This window comes from Trichosurus vulpecula, chromosome 2, assembly GCF_011100635.1.
Source record: "Trichosurus vulpecula isolate mTriVul1 chromosome 2, mTriVul1.pri, whole genome shotgun sequence".
In the NCBI taxonomy this organism is placed as follows: domain Eukaryota; kingdom Metazoa; phylum Chordata; class Mammalia; order Diprotodontia; family Phalangeridae; genus Trichosurus; species Trichosurus vulpecula.
This window is the reverse complement of record NC_050574.1, coordinates 65,432,127-65,444,149: the sequence shown is the minus strand read 5'-3', so window position 1 is coordinate 65,444,149 and position 12,023 is coordinate 65,432,127. Positions and strand designations below refer to the sequence as shown.

At 47.3% G+C, this 12,023-nt stretch overlaps 1 protein-coding gene across 1 annotated transcript in view; it reads left to right on the top strand.

Moving 5' to 3' along the window:
- Positions 1–10,479, top strand: part of MATN1 (matrilin 1) — a 31,655-nt gene extending 21,176 nt beyond the window's left edge. Inside the window, exons 4-8 of the mRNA XM_036747243.1 lie at positions 2,523–2,648; positions 4,289–4,705; positions 7,744–7,896; positions 8,803–8,883; positions 10,430–10,479. Coding sequence (XP_036603138.1) covers positions 2,523–2,648; positions 4,289–4,705; positions 7,744–7,896; positions 8,803–8,883; positions 10,430–10,479 — 827 coding nt within the window. The remainder of the gene's footprint in view (positions 1–2,522; positions 2,649–4,288; positions 4,706–7,743; positions 7,897–8,802; positions 8,884–10,429) is intronic.
- The last annotated feature ends 1,544 nt before the right edge of the window (positions 10,480–12,023 follow it).

Here is a 12,023-nt window from a genome sequence, read left to right as displayed (position 1 = left end):
CCCAGAGTCTCCATATCAACACTCCTCCACGAATAAGAACCTCAGACAAAATGCTAATCTTTGAGTTTTTATAATCTGTTCAGGGCCCAAAGGATTCACACTTAATCAGCAAAAAGGGGTGGGCCTGGGGTTTAGTACCTAGTTAGCAAAAGGGTGTGGGCCTGGGGCTTTGCACCTAGCAAGGCTTAAGCTAAGGCATTTGATTACTTTAGCATTTCTAAAAGACAAAACAGTAAAAAAGTCTCACCTTAATTACCAACACAGCAGGTAATGGAGGGGAGGAACAAGGAACAGAGGGGAGGAACAGAGAACAAGAGGGGAGGAGCAGAAGCCAGAGGGGAGGAGCAGAGAACAAGTGGGGAGGAGCAGGGAACAGAGAGGAGGAGCAGAGAGTGCTCCAGGAAGACTTCTATAAAGGCTCTGACCCCTGGGATTGCAGGGCTCTAGCATCATTCCCCTCTTTTCTTTTGGTGGGGGATGTCAGGGAATGATGTTGGATCCTGCATTGCTAGGAAGTATCTTTGAATATTTTCTCTACCTCCAAACTAACAAGGTCCTCGGGAGATCTGGATTCCAGGCATGGCTCCTGCTGTGTGAATTTAAGCAAATTGTTTGCCATCTGTGAGTCTCAGCTTCCTCTTCTGTGAAGCAGCGATGCCAATTCCTGCCCTCCCCAACCTCACAGAGACAGCAAAGCAATTTTTAAAAGTATAAAACACCTCATAAGTGTAAGGAAAGAGAAATCTCTGTAGAAAGTCAAGCCCGTGTCCTTTACTGCTCCCTTGGGCTTTCTTTGAAGCTCCAGTGGGGCTGGAAGGCTCAGGAGAATTTCATTCCATTCCATGAATGTTTACAAAAGGTCTGCTGTGCTCAGAAATTTGTCCAGAGCTGGGAGAGATGCAGAGTTTAGATAAAATCAGGTCCTTGCTCTTATGGAGTCCAGGAGGGGGATGAGTTGCAAATACAGAGAACCCTAAGGCATAACAGACCATGATAAGTACATTAGAGGAGTGCCAAGAAAAATATGGTGTAAGATTTGAGGGGGAAGGACTTACTGGCAGAAGGCACCAAAGAAGGCTCTTTGGAGGAGGTAGCATTTAAGTAGGGCTTAATTCAAGCCTTTGGGTTTGAATTCAAGAGAAGAAGAGGAGGAGGAAGAGCATTGTAGGCATATGAAACAGCATGAACAAAGATCTGGAGATGGGGAAGTGCTGGGCATGGGTGTGTGAGGCAAGACATAGCTCAGCTTAGCTGGAATATAGTGTACAGAATATGGGGGGGTGTCTTATGAGGTAAGACTCAAAAATAGCTTGGTGCTCTAGGCATTAATAAATGTATTGGGGGGGCACTTAACATAGTTTGATGCCAGAGCATGAAAGGCTTGAATTCCAGGTGTTAGGAGTTTGAATTTGACTCAGTGGAGCCACCAAGGATTTTTGAACAGAGGAGTGAGCTGGCTGCTGTTTGCCTAAGGAAGATTAACCTGGTAGAGGCAGGAAGGATAGGAGAGAGTGGAGGTAGAGGGCTTTGTTAGAAAGCCATTATAATCATCCTGGGGACACCTCCCTAGGGGGTGGCAATGGGAGCAGAAAGGGGGAGAAGAGATGGATGGACGTTACAAAGGAGAACTCAATGGAACGTAGTAAATGAGTGGATCTGAGAGGCAGGGAAAAGGGAAGAATCAAAGGTAGTCCTTGGGCTACAGACAGGGGAGAATGGCTGAGTGGTGTTGCCATTGATAGATAAAGAAAAGTCATAAAGGGATGAGGGAAGATAATACGGTCCATATTTTTGCATGTTGAATTTGAGGTGTTGGTGGGACATGCTTTCAGCAGGAAATGTAGGGCTGGAGCTCAGAAGAAAAGCCAGGAATGGAGACATAGACCTGGGAGCTGTGTGAATGGAGGTGGTTATTGGCAAAGGAGGAAATACAAAGGGAAAAGGGGAGAAGGTTGAGGTCAGATCTTTAGATAACACACACCTTGAGGAGTAGGGAATAGGAGGAGTTGGCTAGGAGGAGGTTAGAAGTTGGAGGGCAGGTGCCAATCTGCACTGGCAGTGGAACTTCCTCACTGGATGTTCTCAGGCCTGGGAAAGAAAGAAAAAAGAAAACAAGAAAAACAGAAAGGAAGGGAGAAAGCGAGGGAAGGAGGGGAGAAGGAAGGAGGGAAGAAAGGAAGGAGGGGAAAAATAAAAAAGAAAAGGAAGGAGGGTGGGAGGGAAGAAATAAAGAAATGGAAGAAGGAAGAAAAAAAGGAAAAGAAAGAAGGAAAGGAGGGAGTAAAGAAAAGGAGGAAAGGAAGAAAGAAAAAGAAAGATGAAAAGGAAGGAATGGAGGAGAGAAGGAAGAAAGGAATGAAGAAAACAAATAAGGAAAAAGTGATTGTCTTGGATTACACAATGGATGCCTTCTCCTCGAGAGAAAAGGGGGGGGGTAGATAGTTAAGCTCAGAGTCCATCACCCCTGCCGTCACTGTGACCAAGAACCCACAATAAGTGTCTGTTGTCTCCTTCACTTATAGTGGTGTCTGATCTGTGCGCCACTGGAGATCACGATTGTCAGCAAATCTGCAACAGCTCCCCAGGATCCTACACCTGTTCCTGCCAGGATGGCTTCATCTTGAACAGTGATGGGAAAACTTGCAGTGGTCAGTTCTCCTCAACATCCCCATCCCCTGGTACCTGGAGCAGAAGGAGAGTGAGGGGGGTGTCACACATTGGGACACCAAGTGGGGAGAGAGACAGAGGGGCCTGGGTGGAGGCCAGGGCTGATGTGTCTAGGAGAAGGGGTGTCTACACTGTACCCACATTATAGCAGTCTACGGAAAGAGTATGGTGGTCATCTTGAGAAGGACACTCCTGACTATCTTCTAGTTGGCCTCAGGATGCAATGCAGACAGAAGTTTTGGGGCTAAGGCTGAGGGTGTGTTCCCTGCAAAGTGGGTTCCTCATCTGCGGTCTTCTATGGTCTAGTTAATTACCAGCATCTTTCTGTCCCCAGCTGCTCATCACACAGGGCTAAGTGCCAAGTAGAGGGATGTCACAGGGTGTTGTTAGGAGAGCTGGACTTCTTTCTGCCTCTTCAGGCCCTACACAGGAGGAAAGGTGCTGATAACTAGGCAGACGACACCAGATCTTAAGCCCATGGTTGGGATATGGTTTCTCACAGCTGGGTAGGACAGAGGATGGAGTGTTGCCCTTGGAATCAGGAAGACCTCATTTCAAATCATGCCTCCGACCCTGACTAGCTGTGTTGACCCCAGCCAAATCCCTTAACTCTTTTTCAGTTTCAGTTTTTTTCATCTGTAAAATGAGGATAGTAACGGCTCCTCCCTCATAGGGTTGTTGTGAGAAGCCAATGAGTTAACGCATGGAAGTGCTTGGTAAATCTGTTGCTGCTGCTGTTGTTAGGCTCAATGAAAGTGCCCATGGGGCTTTATGTTGAGAGCTGGGAGAGGGGATGGTTCAGAGCTGGCCAGGGCTGGGCTGGGAATAAGGAGAAGCGAGGAGAAGCCTTGGGGAGTGTCAGGCTTATTCAGATTTTCTAAATGGACACACATTCTGGAAACTAATTGCCAGGTTGGACTCATTGACTCATTGAGCTAGAAGGGCCCTTTGGGACTAATTCAAACACCCCACTGTTATAGATGAAACCGATTTGACCCCAAACCACGTGTCTTAACACAGCAGAGGGCTCTGTTAAGAAGGCATTGGGCATTAAAAACTGAAGTCAAACAGTCATTCTTTAGTGAGAGGAAGAAAGAGCCCCTACTGACTCAGCCCATCAATCATGGTCCCAGAAATCCATCCAGGAGGGATCAGGCCAGGCTGGCAGCAAAAGAGTGACTTCAGGAAAGTGGGTGTTCTGGGTCATGCTCTCTCCACCCTCCTTCTGTTTTCAGCCATTCTTCCCTGACCAGCTCCCTTGTATTCTCCCTGACTCCTCCTTTCTCATTCACTCAGGGAAAGGAGGTGGTGATGGACTAAATCAATGCTCCCCCAGGGATTGGTAATTGGAAAGATGATTAAAGGGGGCCATGCTTAACCCAATAGGGTGAATCTTTAATAATGGTAGAATTTCAGGCAGTGTGACATTTATAAAGGAAAAAGATTTGGGGAGCAGGGACACCTTCCTAGTACTTTTCACGTTACCATATAGACAACTACCCTGCAGAAAGCTGGCTGTAGGACTAGTTTGGGCCCAGCTGTCCCCCAAGTGGTCAATCAATAAAGGTCTCACATAAACTCTCTGATATCCTCTCTCTTATTTTCCCCCTCCTTCCTCCAGCCTGCAGTGGAGGTGGTGGGGGCTCTGCCACTGACCTTGTCTTCCTGATCGATGGGTCCAAGAGTGTCCGCCCTGAGAACTTTGAGCTGGTGAAGAGGTTCATTAACCAGATTGTGGACTCGCTGGATGTGTCTGACAAACTGGCACAAGTGGGCTTGGTACAGTACTCTAGCTCAGTTCGACAGGAATTCCCCCTGGGCAGGTATAAAACCAAGAAGGACATCAAGGCAGCAGTCAAGAAGATGTCCTACATGGAGAAGGGCACCATGACTGGGGCAGCTCTCAAGTACCTCATTGACAACACCTTCACCATCTCCAGTGGAGCACGGCCTGGTGCCCAGAAGGTGGGCATCGTCTTCACTGATGGCCGGTCCCAGGATTACATCAATGATGCAGCCAAGAAAGCCAAGGAGCTTGGTAGGACCCTATTGCCCTTCTTGGGGGCTGCTTATCTTTGTCTGTCTTAGAAGTTGTTTCATAGGATCATAGATTTAGGGCAGGGAGAGATTTTAGATCCTCCTAGATTTTAGATTACAGATCCCTAAAATCTACCTCACCTCCCTCACTTCAGCGCTGAGGGAGCTGGAGCCCAGAGTGTTCAGACATTTGCCCAAGGTCACACAGGGAGTAAGTAGCAAAATTAAGATTTAAACCCAGGTCTTCTGACTCTAAAGTCATTACTCTTTCTACTAAAATCTACTGCTTCCTTTCCCTACCCTTCTGTCTCTCTCCCTTCTCCCTCTCTCCCTCCCTCCCAATCCCCAGGAATTGGACATCCATAGTCCCAGCACCCTAAAGGCCATCACCCTTATCTAATCCATACACTCAACCCACTTGAGTTGACTCCATTCTGGCTTACTGAAGTTTTGAGGGATGTGTACGTCTGAAGTCAAAGATGAGAGGGAGAGAGGTTGTGGTGGTGGGGGTAGGGCTGCCAGTACTGGTTTCATTCCAGGTATGGTATGGGAGCTTTGTCAGTCATTCAGTCAGAACCACATATGAGAAAAACATCTGATGACCAGAACCCAAATAAGCTGAACCTCAGTTATTCCAATATCCCCTCCCTGCACTCAACTTTCAGGAAAAAAAATCAAATGATAAGAAAGCCACCTGAGATTATAGGTTTTGACAAGAACAAAAACCCCAAAACATTTCCAGGGTATGCTGTAGGACAAAGAATGGCAGTAGAGCTGGAAGAGACTTTAGAGATGACCCAGTCCAATGCTCTCATCCTATGCCTTACAGACTAGTGTGGATGGTGCCTCATCTCCTGTGCCTTTTCCATCTCCAGCTCGGGACCAAGTGACATCTGATGTTCATGGTGCTAACCTGGAGGTCCCTTTCTTGACCCCGACTCATCAGAGAAGGGTTCAGTGATGGAAACAAAACTCTTAGGTCACAAGATTTTGAGCTGAAAGAACCTCAGATGTCATTTATTAACAAAAATAATATTTCACATTCAATTAGTGCTTTAGTCAATTATCTCATTTAAGCCTTGCAATAACTTTGTGCCTTGAAGATAGTTCATGTATTATTGTCTCCTTACTGCAGGAGAGTAAATGGAGGCTGAGACAGTTGGAGTGTCCAAGGTCATATGGCTAACATGTAATAATAATGATGACGATGGTGGTGGTGGTGGTGGTGGTGACAGTGGTAACGATAATAATGATATGGACTGGCACTCATTTTGTGCTTTGATGTAGTATCTTTTTTAAGTCTCACATCACATCATCATCTACCTTTTCAGATAGGCTTTACATGTGTTAGGAAGCTTATTTTATAGATAGGGAAACAGAAGTGAAGAGAGGTTAAGTAATTTGCTCATGGTCACACAGCCAGTAATTGTCCAAGACAGGATTTGAACCTAGGTCTTCCTGAATCCAAGATTAGCCTTCCTACCCATCACCTAACACTGCTTTGACTAAAAGAAGAGGAGAGTGATCATAGACTTAGATTCAGGAAGGGGAGTTTAGTTTCCAGAAGAGAGGAAGCACCAGGTGGAAGGTCCTTAGAAGTTCTATCAATCTCACATAGGAAGGTGGAGAATGAGTGAAGGAAAGGAAAGATAAGGTACCTGATTTCAAACCCACAAATCAGTGAGCATTTATGTCTGTCCAGTCCAGTGCTAGGTACTGAGGGGGACATGAAGAAGGAACTTGGGTCTTATTGAAAAGCCAAGGCATGCATGGTTAACAGCCGGCACTGGTGATCACTGACATCTACATAGCTCCATCTAGTGGATGCACAAGTACCCCATCAATATTGTATGTATCAAGTACAAAATGTGCCACTCCAGGGTCTAAGTGCTAGGGGTTGAAGCTAGGAATCAGTGAAGGAGGAGATTGTTGGTAAATGATCAAGTGAAATAATGTAAATAAAATGCTCTGTAGATGTTAAAACTGTCTATAAATGTCACTTATCCCTGCTATTGTCTTCCTGTAAGTGGAATGGGATTTAGACTGGAGTAATCTGGGATGGCTTACTGGAGGAGGTTGGGCATGTTTTGTCTTCCTGTGAAATGACTGCGCACAGATCAGGTAACTCTCTTGGACAGTTTCAAAGGGAAAATGCTCCCTTCTATGAAGCATATGCTGAGATCACCTAGAAGCAGACCCCAGAAGGGCCAGGAGATCAGAGCCAACACCATCTTTTTCTGTGTGATGGAACCTGGGCAACTGACTCTTGCTCTTTTGTGTTCTCCCTCTTCCCAGTCACCCCATTGAGACAAGGGGATTATGGAAATGCAGCAGCCTTTCCAACAGCCATTTGCTTGGAATGGCCCAAATCATCTGCCCTTGGATCCAGGTCATTGGAGGGAAGGAGTGCTACAGACAGCTGAACAGGGAGGGAATCACTGGAAAGGAGGGCTGCTGCTGTGGAGACTCTTATGTGATTGCATAGTGATGATGGGAGGAAGAAAAAGAAAGAAGGAAAAAGATGGGAAAGGGAAAGGATAGAGAAAGGGGAAGGAAAGGGAAAGAAAGGAAAGTGAAGGGAAGGGGAGGGAAGGAAAGGGAAGAGAAGACAAGACAAGGGAAGGGAAGGTCCTTAGGCTTTACCTCTTTAGTTCATACTCTTCATCTTCTCCCAATCTTTTTCAAGGCTAAGCAGGTGTCTGTGTCCCCGTTTGCATGCCTCTACTGTTCTTTTGGGTTTCTTGGTCCTTACGTCTTAAGCCCGCTATGGATGGACCAGACCCTTCACCTTTAAGGAGGGCTCTGAGTCCCAGACTTCATGACAATGATTCAGCTGCCTTCTCCCCACCCCTCCCCATGGCACCCTGTCTGCCGTCCCATTGGCTTAGCTCTGTGAGTCAGGTGGCTTTTTTCCTCCCAGTACCTGGGACCATGGGAACCTTCAATGAAGGGGCAATTCTTTTGCTCCATGGCAACAGGGTCAGGCAAGCAGAGCTTTGTCCCTGCCCTCAGTAGGCATGACCCCTTTGCTTCTCTCAGGGTTTAAGATGTTTGCTGTGGGTGTTGGCAACGCAGTGGAGGACGAACTGAGGGAGATTGCTTCAGATCCCGTGGCAGAACATTATTTTTACACTGCTGACTTCAAGACCATCAACCAGATTGGCAAGAAACTTCAGGAGAAGATTTGTGTGGGTGAGTTGGAGGGCTGGGAGAGGTGGCCTGGACATTGGAGAGGGCCGGAGGGGCTCCTCAGTCTGAGTCATGTCAGATCTGAGGGTTATGTCATGTCATCAGAGTGGAAACAGAACTGGAAGTGGGCAGGGACAAGGCCAAGAGTTTATAGAAAGGTTGGCAGGTACCATCATGGGGTGGGTCATGGGCAGGTAATGTCCAAAGCCCAGGAAGTCAGGCAACAGGCCTTAGAACCCAAGGCTGGGAGAGTGGGGAACAAAAGGCCTTGGCAGAGAGTTGGGCAGCCAGGGGTTGAGGCTTGAGAGTCTGGGAAAGAAGAGATTAGGATCATAGGGTCCACCTGGCATGGTCTAGCCTTGTACAGGTGTGGATGGGTGAAAAGCATTGGTTAGTAGGCGGGGTTCTGGTCTACCTCCATTCTGCCATGTTGCTTTAACCTCGATTTTTCTGGAGGAATTATTGGCAGCCCCCAGTTGTCTGCATCACCTATTTAACTTGACCAGAGAATCAGGAAAGGGCTCTATCAAGGTCAACGACATATTTCTTGAACTTTCTTTCACTCAGAGGGATGCCCAACATCCTCCTCTGCTCTTCTCTAACACTCAGGTCTTCAAGCGTCTCCCTCTGCTCTGTCTCATAACTACTGGTGACTCCCAGTGTCTTCCCCATCTCTGCCAAAGATTTCCAACACCTTTCCACTACTCTAACCCAGCAGTCACTGGAACACTCTCAGCATCCTCCCAGCTCTTAGAGAAACTCCTGGGATCTCTGCCCTAGCTCTCACAGAGACTCCTAGGGTCTGCCATGGCTGCTTTGCTGGTTAGATGTCGGGCCTGAAGAAGCGAGGGGTGGTGGAAACCAGCTGGCTCGTAGTTTCATCTCCCTTTTGTTTTGGATTTGATGCAGAGGAGGACCCGTGTGCCTGTGAGTCCATCGTGAAGTTCCAGACAAAGGTGGAGGAGCTCCTCCAGGCCTTGACACAGAAACATATCCTTTCCTGGTGGGAGCGGGTTGGGCCTGTGAGAAAGGGTCAGGGTGGGCCCAGAGATGAAGGAACCTGGCAGCTCAGGAAGAAGGAGCAAGGGCTTGGGGCTGGGTCCTCTCATTAGACTCTCTTGGCTGCCTCTGAGGGCACCAGGCTTCAAATTAATTCAATCCAATTTAATTCAATAAGCATTTATCAAGAACCTACTTCTTCGGGAAGCTTTTCCTGATCCCCTAATTTATAGTGTCCCCTAATTACTTTATATTAAATTACCTTATATTTATTCTGTATGTCTCTTTCTTTTCTTTCTATCTCTCTCCTCTCTGATTCTCTCTCTCTCTGTCTCTGCTTCTTTCTCTCTATCTCTGTCTCTTTTTCTTTGTCTCTGTCTCTCTTTTCTTTCTATCTCTCTCCTCTCTGTCTTTCTCTATGTTTCTCTCTCTGTCTCTCTCTCTGTCACTGTCTCTGTCTCTGTTCCTCTCTCTCTCTCTCTCTCTCTCTCTCTCTCTCTCTCTCTCTCTCTCTTTCTCTGTCTTTATCTCTGTCTCTGTTTCTCTCTCTGTCTCTATCTCTCTCTTTATGTGTCTCTCTATCTCTATCTCTCTCTCTGTTTCTCTTTCTCTGTCTCCCTCTCTCTGTCACTGTCTTTCCCTGTTTCTCTCTGTCTCTCTCTCTCTCTGTCTCTGTCTGTTTGTCTGTCTCTGTCTCTCTCTCTCTGTGAGAGAGTGAGGAGTGAGGAAAGTGAGGAAAACCTGAGCTCAAATTCTCCCTGGGACATATACTGGTCAGGTGACCTGTGCTTTAAGAAATGCCCTAAGACTGCAGATGGCCGCTAAAGTGCCAACGTGCATTGGTAGAGGGAGCTTTCTCCTGAGGGAGCAAGCTATGCTGTTGAGGTAATAGATCCAGCCCCTGTCTCTGACCCAGTGTGTCTGTTTTATTACTCCCATAGATAATAGGCCCATTGTGAGCATGGCCAATTTCATTTTTTATTTCTGTATCCCAAGGACCTAGCACAGACCCCACAGTAGATGCTTAATAAATGCTTATTGATTAATTGATTGAAGGAGCTATGCTAGGTGTGTTAGGTATACAAAAAGGAAACAATCCCTGCCTCAATTGGATTCCATGCAAGAGGCATTTGGATGATAGTGTGGGAGAGGTGGGCTTCCTCCTTGGTGTCCCTAGGAAAGCATGCTTATGTGTGCTAGTGTGGGAGCGGGCTCCAAGCTGGTGAAACCATCGGAGCACTGCAGTTGCAGAGGAATATTGGCTTTAGGTTGGGCATTTCTGTGTGCCCATAACCTCCTTGGGCCTCATTTTCCAAATCTGTAAAATGGAGGAGTTCTGCAGTACTAGGGAAGAGACAAGATTTTGACACCAATGACATCGAGGGTTGTGTGGGTGGCCTGGGGAAGCATCAAGGCACTGGAGATGAGAGTGGGCAAGCCAATGGAGAGAGCATAGAGAAGGGGGGAGGGGAGGATCTCACTTCCATTACCAGAGCTCTGTGGCTGGACCCAGTTGTCCTTCCTTAATCACACTCACTGGAAGCTGTGACCAAGAGGCTTGCTGCCCTGGAGAACAATGTGATCTAGGATCCTATGAAGAAGGCCTGATCTCTCCTTTGTGTTCCTCCTGGTTTTCCTCCTTCACATACAGTTCCATGCTGGGGAGTCTCCACCTGTCCCTGAGAGCAGCTCAGCCACCTCCTCCATCCATCTTTCTGCAGCTGAGAGTCTAGCCTCACTAGCAACCTCCTCTTGGGGGAGATGATGGAGGCCGGGAGACTGGGATGCTTGGGGCAGGGCTCTTGGGGGGTGTACGCCAGCCTAGGCAGCCGTTTCATCTAGAAAACCCTGGAAAGAGGTGTGAGTGAATGAGTGTGTGTGTGTGTGTGTGTGTGTGTGTATGCGCGCAAGCACACACGTGTGTACATATGTGGATGGATCTGTGTATGTCCAAAGGAGGTTTGAGATTCATTTTTATTATCCAGAGCTTAATATATTTCCATATTTTGGGTCAACCTGGACTTGACTATGAGTTCTGTGGACCCCTCTGGTGACCTCCCATTTTCTGTTTATTGAGCAATTCTATATAACTTAATTTAAGTGTTAAATGTACATGGTGGGGGACTGAGTTTCTGGCTGAGAAGAAGATGGGACTCATTGGAATACCTGTAAGGAGGGATTCCTTTGACACTGCTCTGGATTCTTGCAAAGATGAAGAGGACATGCCCAGAGTGGACCCATAGTGGATATGTCCAGGGAATTCAATTCAATTCAATTCAGTTCAGTTTAGTTCCATTTAACAAGCATTTATTAAATACCTACTATGTGCCAGGCACTGTGCTGGGCATTTGTCATGCAAAGACAAAAATGAAACAGCCCATCCTCTCCAAGAGCTGACATCCCACCGGAAGGTCCCTAGTTTCTTCCTACCACTTGAGGACCATTGGCCCCATAAGATGTGTTCTCAGTTTTCATTCTCAATAGGATTGGCATCTTGGTGCTCAGGCATTATAAAGCTGCTCTGGTGATCCTTGCTGCCACATCCATCCCTGCTCCATTCACAAGATGCAGCTCTTGCCTTCCCCAACTTCTCCCATGCCCACCCCAGCTACCACAGGAGGGACAGGGAGGGACACCTCCAATCTCAACTACCCTTATCCTACATGCTGTGTAGTCAAGACAACAAGCACTTATTAAGCACCTACTATGTGCCAGGCACTGTGCTTGGTACTTTGCAGATACTCCCCTTCCACTGCTCTCGGTGTGGAGATGGAGGCTCTGGCCCCTGGCCTCCAACCCCTGCCTCCAGGGGTCCCTTTCCCACATTTCTCCACGTGCTCCTCAGGGCACAATGGATTCCCCTCTTTTGGTCCCCCTTAGTCTCATGTTTCAGGCATCAGAATATTTATACTTGAGCGTATGTAAAAGGTTTTTCAGAATATCTCTAACTGTGCAGAAACATCCTGTTCGGGGCCGATATAGGGCGGCAGAAATCATTAAAGATTCTCAAGCCCTAGCTCGTCTCGGTGTCCTTGCTCTTACAACCTGCTCCTCTTCCTCGGGATTTTAAATGCCCTCTTTCCTGGACTCCTTGCCATCATAGAGGTGATGCTGTGTTCTCAAGGGCAGTG